We start from the raw sequence: 9,527 nt of genomic DNA, 5'->3' as shown, positions 1-9,527 counted from the left end.
GTAATTATGGACTGAGCTATTAAAAAAATCATTACTTAAAAAACGGATGGCAACAAATTATTTTTAACATTATAAACTAGGTTATTCATATACATGAATTGACCTAGTTTGAAAAGAAAGTTGTTTACCTTTGGTATCTTTTCAAACAAAATAAAGACTCTGTATTACAAATTGAATTTCATTCATGGACTCCTGTAAAACAGATAGAATGTGTTCTTATTGTTACGGGTAATGGGAAAATTGTAAGAGTAATTCATTTCATGAAAAGCATAAATAGGAGTTTTTGAAAAGGACAAAGGCAATCTGAATTTGATAATGTTAGGCATGTACAAACATAAATTGAGCTAAGTGTTAACCTGCAAAATGTCATTATTTTCCTTTTTATATTCAATATTTTACATTATCCATTCATTTCCCTTTTCCGTTTTTTTAAGAGCATTCCTATTCACCTTAAATTGTTTATATCAGGAAAAGACAGATAGGCCCAAGTTATATTTTAACACTACGCATTCGTTTTGTGTTATTACGATATCCATATGTTATTCTACAAATAATATAAAGGAGTGAGGGCATAAGTAAGAATTACCCGCACAAGGTACCTTTGAAAAGTCTAACACGCCCGAGGCGATAGCCGAGGGCATGTTAGACTTTTTCAAAGGTACCGAGTGTGAGTAATTTTATAATGCCCGAACAAAATGATGTGTATTATTTGTTTTATAAAATTATGACTTGAATCCTTGTTATTTGATCAATCACCCTCATATCAAACTCAAAGGTCCGAATTCACAAAGGAAGTTTAAATCTAACCTATGGTTTAAATCCTCATTTATATAACCCATGGTTTAAAATAAGCGCAAATTAAGGCGTACCTTGCCTTGCGCGCATCTAATATTGGACCTCTGACTTGTGTCGCGCTTATGATTATCATAGCAACAACAAGCTAGATGTGTTAATGACCGGTCATTACCATTGGGCAATGACCGGTCATTACCCAAATTACGCGTTAGGCAAAATAAATGCCTGGTCACGTGTACGCTTTCAACCAATCATTTGATTAGGATTTACGTCATCATCTTATAATATATATCTTGTATAGGTACGAAATACGAATATAGTCTAGCTGCCACACTAAGGTTTACTTAGTTTTAGGACACTACCGTATACCTTTAACTCTTCTTGATTTGAAATAAAAGTACAGTTTGTCAATAATTTACTCATGGTACCCACTTCCATAACATTCTTTACATCTTCTAAAATCATCAACTAGACCTGTTCCTTTGCATGCAGTACATTTCGGGCTTGGTGGGAATAAATATTTAACAAGTGCTGATACACAAGCACCAACAGATGCTGCACCTATCAAACTCCCTATATGACCCAAAACTGAATTTCCGATCACAGCCCCAGACATGCCACCAAACACACCAGCAACAGCCGCAGCTCCATCCCCTTTACGGTCGGAATATGGGGAAATAAAATTATCAGCAACAGCGTCACCAAGCCCAGGAACTTCTACTCCTGTCATCACTCTGACCATCTGTTCAATGACGATTCCTGCAGCTACTTTGGCAACAGCTTCATTAACAAGTGCGTTAGATTCCAACTCTTCTCGCGCCTTTTCAATAGCCTCCACCAGGTAAATTGGTTCTCCCTCGATAGCGATTTTAAGAACCATGTCGGTTCCGGTGTTATAAAGCACTACGCTCCGAACTTTTTTCTTTGCAGATGTAGCAAACCTCTCTTCAGCCTCTGTTAGGTCGCGAGTCCGGACGCTAATTCTTGGTTTGTTGTCTCCTGTTGTCTTGTAATCCGATATAACGTACCGACCAGCCATATTTGAGTTTTAAATTGTTGCAAGGGAAGGCTGAAAATACAAATAAAAAATAATATGTTAATAAATTATACCAATGTATAAGAAATAACTGGAAAAGCTTATTCTGGGTTCTTCTCAAAAAAGTGACTCCACCTTTTTTTTTTTAATTTGAAAACAAAGTTGTTGACAAACTTGTTAACCATACATTTTTGGTGAGTAAACAAATAAAAAAATCAGGGATCAGCAAAAGTTATGAACTACAACATTCAGTGGCGGATCCAGGGGGGCACAGGGGGCACGTGCCCCCCGTCCCCCAAAATGTGTTGAAATCAGCCCCAAATTTGCCAAAAATGTACTGGCAAACAGGGACATGCCCCCCCCCCCGGCCAAAAAAAAAAAAAAAAAAAATTAGTGCGCACTCCCCCCCCCCCCCCCCCCCCCCCCCTCCGCTTATTCAGCGGCTGGCTGAGTCGTTGCGGTTTTTTTTTTCGGCACAAAAAAAATTAAAAATGTGCTTTTACCCCACCCCCCCCCCCCCGCTTATTTTGGGACCAAAATATATATATATATATATATATATATGTGTGTCCTCTTAACCCCCCCCCCCCCGTGTGCCCCCTGGAAGAAATTCCTGGATCCGCCCCTGCCATTCCTATATTTTTACATTTGAACTATTACTGTAATGTTTTTCTTGCTTTTCTGGCATGTTTCTTACTTTATGCGTCTCAGAGAAATTTTGTTTTCAAACGAAGTATCCCTACCTAACTTCATGAGTTCTGTCTTGATGGTTTGTGATATATAATAAATGATTCAGCCGAAAGCAACTGCTAGTCTAAGGCTCAGAAGTGCTTTTGACGGCAGTCCCTTGTGTGGCTTTTTGTGTGTTTCCGATGTTCGATCTTTTCTAATTCAACTATCAGTAGCATGAGTATTTCAAAATTCAATCAAAGACGAGTCTGATATCGTCTTAGCGAGAGCGATATATTCTTGTATCACACGAAAACAAAGCCATACAATATTATTATTATTATCTATATTAGTCTGACTAGCGAAATTAAAAAAAATTGATTTACCTTGGTAGATATGGCTTTGTTTTCGTGTAATATCGCCATGATACGAATGTTATTAATGAAAATTGTTCCTCCGGTATATAATTATATTACTGTCAGATGTCAGTGACCATTATCCCATCTTTCATCTCGCAGAATTTGATATTTCATTAAAAAAAAACAATATAAGTACAAGGATTTTACACCGTGATATAACTCCTTTGGCTTTAAACGCTTTTCTAAATGACCTACGAAAAAATGATTGGCAAGATGTTCTGGATACAAACGATGCTGATAAAGCAAACGATTTGTTTTTATATCAATTTCAGTTCTATTGTGATAAACACATGACTCTAAAAGAACGATCTTTAATTAACAAGAATATTGATGCACAAGATTTTTACCAAACGCCTCACTCTTTATCTTATTCAAATGTTTTGTTTAAACGAAAATGTCCATGCTTACTCAACTCGACAGTCAGCCAAATTCCATCTCTGGAAAACAGAAACGAATATACTTTCAAAATCAGTTCGTTACCTTGGCCCCATTCTCTGGAATTCCTTGCCTTCTGACATTCAACACACACAATTCAATGAACTTTTGAAAAAACGAATGAAAAGATTCCTTCTCTCTAAATGATCAAATTAAATAATGTCAATTTACCCTGCTACTCAGCTTTGTAGAGTGCTGGAGTGTGGCGTCGCAGCGGCCACACCCCTCCGGCTGTCGTTAGCATTATTCATAATTCATTTGTATACAACTATTTTTTTTCCTTTTTTTTTTTACTCTGGTGATCCCCTCATTACAAGCCCTTGAGGTTTTTTTTCAGAACACCCTTTTCTTTCATTTATTTGGTATTACTAGCTCTTATGTATGTATTACTCTGTTATTTTGATGTAAACATGAAATTATGCATGACATACTGTTAAATTGTTTGTTTTTTAATTGTACATATTGGAAGAAAAAATGAGAGCTATATGCTCTCTCAATCAATATCTTAATCGACAATTGAAGTTCCCGGATGACTGAGCAAATAATACGAAAACAATATCGGTCAGTCATCCGGATGACATACCAATATTGTTTTCGTATTGCTCAGTCATCCGGGTACTGCGCTAAAGATATTAAATGCACTGATTTGTTGTACCACTTGGAAGCCTTATATAGAAAATAATGGTTTACATTATTATCGGAAACTTAAAACTTTGAGTGCCACTATGCCTAGCAATAATATTATTAGACACCGAGCGTTTATCAGTCAATCAAGAAGAGTCTGTTGCATGGTCCGAACGTGCCAAAAAGCAGGAAAAGAAAGTAAGCTTTCTGAGCTGCACTTCCGTATTCTGCAAAATACCAGATATCAGAACACCACACGATTCGGGCGTCATTTGACCTACCAACGAATTCACCATTTATGCCAAAATACATTCACGGGGAAATATACGTGCTTCACATAAATAATCAAACACACAGCAAATCATGTCATTTATCAACTTACTTTGAAATGAGTGATCAAATTCTCAAACATTTATGAAGAGGTGGAGAAGAAGGATGTTTGATTTTGTATATTCCACTGTTAATAAACCTGTTTCGATGGGCGAATGAGAGTATAATCATTTATTAGAGACCAACATGATGCGTGTGGTGTATTGTGCCAATGCGGGAAGTTTAGTATCTTATTTGTGTCACGTGTAGTCGACAGAGACTTCCGTTATGCCTCAGTCACACCGTAGACGTAGGTCTATGGTCACACCTTAGTGTATATTGCTTGCGTATTGCTGCGTGTTTATGGCAAGCCATTTTAACATCTAGTCCTATTTCTTGATATCAAGAAATGACTTTCTGTTGTAAAGCAATGGTAATTCTTGATATTAAGAATTCAGTTCTTGATATCAAGAAATAGGAATTAATGTTAAAGATAAAGAACAATTATGGTCATGCGATTGCATTGTGAAAGAAACGTTGTGGAATCGATCAGAAAAGGTTGATCATCTAGCATATAAGTATTGGTGTGTACTGTAAGGTTCTGGAATCATCAAAATAATAAGAAATTTGGCCCAGTCTTCGTAAAGTTACAAGCACTGTACACAGAAAGATGTATATAGGACTATACGCACACGTGCGTTTGTCTCTCACACACCAATAGATAAAATATTTTACCAAATATATCAATTAGTAGGCGGTTTCTCGACAAAAAATTTATCATCATGTATTAGTCAAAACATATTCTTTCACATGATTGGTAATAAGAGCTTCCATTTCATTTTTTTAAAATTGGGGCGTTTCCAATACTGGTCTTTACCTTTAAAACGGCTTGCCATATAAACACCTAGCAACACGCAAGCCAAATACGCAAAGGTGTGACTGAGGCATTAGGGAATCCCCCGGGAATCCCCCGGGAATCCCCCTACAAAATCCCCAAAAATCGAAAATTGACATAACTTTTGTATCGATTTTGTATCGATTTTGTATAGCATTTTTATCATTGCTCGTATCCATGCCGAATTTCACGCACGAATGATCACGCATGATATAAATACAGCCCTCTAAAGTTCTAAAAATGGCTTTCTTTCTGTGGGGCCGTAGCTCCATTGTGACATACCCCATCACTGACCGACTTTGCGAAAATCGCCTTCCTAATACTCAGTTTTAAAGAAAATTTCGAAATACCTTCAACTTGCTCACTAAAAATGGCAATCTTTATACCTCTTCTACGAGGTTCCTGGTAGTAATAGTAGATGATAAACTTCATGGAAGCTGCATGTTGATGTTTGTAAAATAATCTCTAGAAATATTGGTATTTTGAACAAGGTAAGATTGTAATTTACATCTTGTATACTGCTTAATTTGTACTTCACCTAAGTACTTCCTTGGTTGCATTATGGAATACTTGCCGTAGGCACATGTGGAATACTCAACTTGATAGAATTTCCTGATACAAAAGAAACCAATGCGAATCACGTGTCACACCAATTTGCGCGATCATAAACTCATGAACTCTTTCTCCGCAAATAATGTTTTGAAGATAAAGAACTAACTTATTTCCTTTGAACCTTTATGTACACACTTCAGACAAATCAATTGCCTCAAGTTCTATCATACTAAATTCCATTTGGCGTGTCCCCCTTGGCAAACAGGGGGTGTTTCAGGTGTTCACACCCCTGGGGGTTGTTTTAGACTTTTAAAGACATCATTTATCTGTGTTTCAGTCAGTGGTTTACAAATGGCGGAAGAAAAAGTAAAACATATTTTGTGGGTTTTTTTGTGCTCAAGGGGGGGGGGGGATTTTTTTAAAAACCCAATTCGTGAGATATTTAGCGGCGAATCAACCAGCCGGCGAATAAGCGGGGGAGGGGGGAAGCACTTTTTTCGCTCAACGAGGGGGGGGGGGTCCTTTTTTCTCTCAACTTCCACCCCTCCCCCTTTGACTTCTTTTTTTTTTGCCAGGAGGGGGCATAGATAAAACACAGACACACTAAAGCACACACTCTCTCTATCTCTGCTACAAGGGTTATCATTTGATATTATTTCCATCATCTGTAATTTGTTGTGTATACACCAATGTTAAAGACAGCCTTTTTGTTTTGTAGCATAGAGGGGAGGGGGGGGGGTGTAGGATTTCCTAAGCATTTTTATACATATATTTTCTAATTATATCACAGAGCACTTGTAATTTTTTTATTCTCAAGGGGTCTATAAAATACGAGCCGTGCTTTTTTAATAGACGCATGCACTATATTACACCACTGTGCCAATTCTAAAGGGTATATTTGAATAATTGTTTAATCATTTGTAGTATCTTTGGTTAATATTATGTTATTGAATTTGTATATACTGCATATTCATTTGATAATGTTATATTATGTGGAAGAAAAAAAAGAAACCTTGGAAACCTTATAGGTGATCACGGGCATTCGCATTCGCAAATAGGTCTGGAGTTTCGTAACATGTTCATTCGAGTGGATACGTCGCCGGACTGTCGATCACAAGGTCCGCGGTTCGAGTCCCGCCGCTGCACTAATGTCCTTTGGCAAGACATTGATCTACATTTGCCACACTCCACCCAGGTGAAGTAAATGGGTACCTGGTAGGAATTTATTCCTTGAAAGGCAGTGCGCGTAACAGCTGCACTGCTAAAGCCAGGGTAATTATGCTGCATTATTGTAGAGCGCTTATAGAGACTTCTGACAAAGTAAGTGTTAGGCGCTATATAAGCACTATAATTATTAAATTGACATGCATGCTTATTTGCCATGATTCCTTTGAAATTCCATAAGAATGTATTGATTTTGATATATTCATTGTCCATGTCGGACGCGCTCTTAACCTGGTAGGCTTTTAATGACCCTCGGCTGCACCTGAATTGTTGTATATAGTTCTTTTAAAAAAAAAATTATATACACTGTGACTGTTGGTCATAAAGGTAGAATACATATTTTTTTACCCCAATTTATGGAATGATTTTGACAATGATTTATTCCTAATAGATCTAGATTATAATTTACTTTCTCAGATTTTATTGAATGATAATTTACGAGCGTTTATTTATCGTGACTGCTAAAGCATGTGTATGCTACTATGCTTATTAACTAGGGGACCTACGTCCTTAAGTCATATCTGACAGTAATGAGGATTAATGCCTCACAAAAGTGCACTAATATAGCACATTGACATGGTTTTGATCCTGGGGCCTCACAGTTACGAGGCAATTGCTTTGCCACTGAATCATGACTGTACGCAGCGGGGGCTAGGATAGAGGGTAACCCCCACACATTAAAAAAACAAAGAAAATGCAATAAATTATCAATAATTCATTGCTTTTTTCCCCGGTCCCCAACAGACAAAAAATCCTCTGTGTGGCCATCTCTCGGTGTAAGCAAGTGAATCAGACATCGATGTCTGTTTGTTTGTTTGTCTGCCTGTCCGTCTGTTAAAAGGACGTCGCATTGCATTAAAAGGATGTCACACGTTGCAGTCCACGTTCTCGTCGTGCAAATCTATAAGTTCCTATTAGCCTTTAACCATTGATCCTTGACGTTGGTCAATGACGTAGAAGTAGAGTGTTTTGGACGAAACCCCGATTGGTGTAAAGAAAGTACGTTGTCTCTATTCAAGTGTTGCACTACTTGAACATGCTGTTTTTGGTTTATCCTTTCCAGCATTTTTAGATATTAAACAAGACAGTATAGAAATTAGTCTGTAGTTATTTGGGATTAATATGTCACCCTTTTTATGTAAAGGGGCTTTCTTTAGCAATCTTTTATTTCTTTGGAACTATACCTCGGATAATGGACTATTTTGATTTGTTTTAACTGCTTGTTGTAATAAGACACACGAATATTGCACAACCATTTATAATACAATTTTTAAGACCAACTAGAGAGGGAAAAAATATAAAAGAAAATAATCACAACTTAACCTAATTTAGACAGAAATGCCACTATAAATGAAATAGATAAATATTTAAACTAAAAAATGTCAAGGGTCTGGTGAAGTGATTATTTACTGTGTTATAGCTCATCTTTTATTCAAAGATATCATGTTTTGTTATGTATAAGCTATATGCAGGTTGTTAAAATTGTTGTCAATGGTAAACCGGGTGTATACAAATATAGGTCCGTTACGTAACAGTTTTAAGACCTCACATAATAATAGCATTTTTAACCTCAAATGAGTACCCATTATTATAAACATAAAACAATAGCATTAACTTCCCAGTAATGACCGTACGAATTAGTTCAGCAGAGATATACAAAATAGAGGAGAAAAGAGGTGATTTAATGCCATTAATATAAGCACCAGCATGCAAGTTTGACACAAATGCAATAAGGAGTTTAAAATATTGTTCGTGAGTTGAACATTTATAAAACGATTATTTAAGTTACGTATAATACAAATAACGAGCGTACTCACTGAACCAATTTGACAAGATACAGAGTTAGATTGAAATTCTATTTAGTAGTTTATACGAGGAGTCTAGACTAGACCTGACATTATGAACTTATGACATTGCAGTACCAGTTTAGCACAAAAAGATCAGAACACAAGAGCTCTCTCAGCTTGTGAAAAGAGTTCTCAACCTTTTCAGCTATTCACATGATGGTTACTCTGCGATGATCAATTTTGTGCGTACATGAATAGGCCTTTATGTGTCCACATATTTTTCACAATTTGTTTATACTTTGATTTTATTTCCCCAAAGAGGCCTCCCCTCAGTTTTGTCATACCCTCCTGGACAAAAGTTTGAGCTCTTTGTTGCTCCCTCAATGCATGGTGATACGATCAATTGAAGCAATATTGAATAAAAATACAGATCTTTGCAATACAAATATATGTCGATTCTCTGACGATTTTTATATTACATTGCAGCTGCGATGCACCATGGCATTGCTGTCATAATGACGTCATGAATGATACACATATTTTAAACACCGATTAGTAAAACCTGAAAACCTATCTTAATCTTCAGTTTTTCAAACACACAAGATCACTGGAATAGATATTTTTTTAAATCCATCGAATGTATTCAAATTTACATTGAATTATATGGCTATATAAGTATAGGCTCTTGTATTACGAGATTTAGAGGAGGAGAGAGGAACTATTCTGGGCTGTGTGTCTACCACGCTAAAATATACTTTTCAGATGCTTTATAATTATAAAGG

The 9,527-nt window shown here is 36.6% G+C and overlaps 1 protein-coding gene across 1 annotated transcript; it reads right to left on the bottom strand.

Annotated features, from left to right (window-relative positions):
- Positions 1 to 665: 665 nt before the first annotated feature.
- On the bottom strand, positions 666 to 4,726 carry LOC105441850. Its single transcript, XM_030976302.1, has 2 exons — positions 4,361 to 4,726; positions 666 to 1,864 (listed from the first exon to the last, which is right to left on the bottom strand). The coding sequence occupies exon 2, from the start codon at positions 1,832 to 1,834 to the stop codon at positions 1,211 to 1,213; it is 624 nt and encodes a 207-aa protein (XP_030832162.1). The 5' UTR covers positions 1,835 to 1,864; positions 4,361 to 4,726; the 3' UTR covers positions 666 to 1,210.
- Between the last annotated feature and the right edge of the window lie 4,801 nt (positions 4,727 to 9,527).

The sequence above is a fragment of the Strongylocentrotus purpuratus genome, unplaced genomic scaffold (assembly GCF_000002235.5).
Source record: "Strongylocentrotus purpuratus isolate Spur 01 unplaced genomic scaffold, Spur_5.0 spur5_scaffold_9, whole genome shotgun sequence".
In the NCBI taxonomy this organism is placed as follows: Eukaryota; Metazoa; Echinodermata; class Echinoidea; order Camarodonta; family Strongylocentrotidae; genus Strongylocentrotus; species Strongylocentrotus purpuratus.
This window is presented reverse-complemented; position numbering and strand designations above follow the sequence as displayed.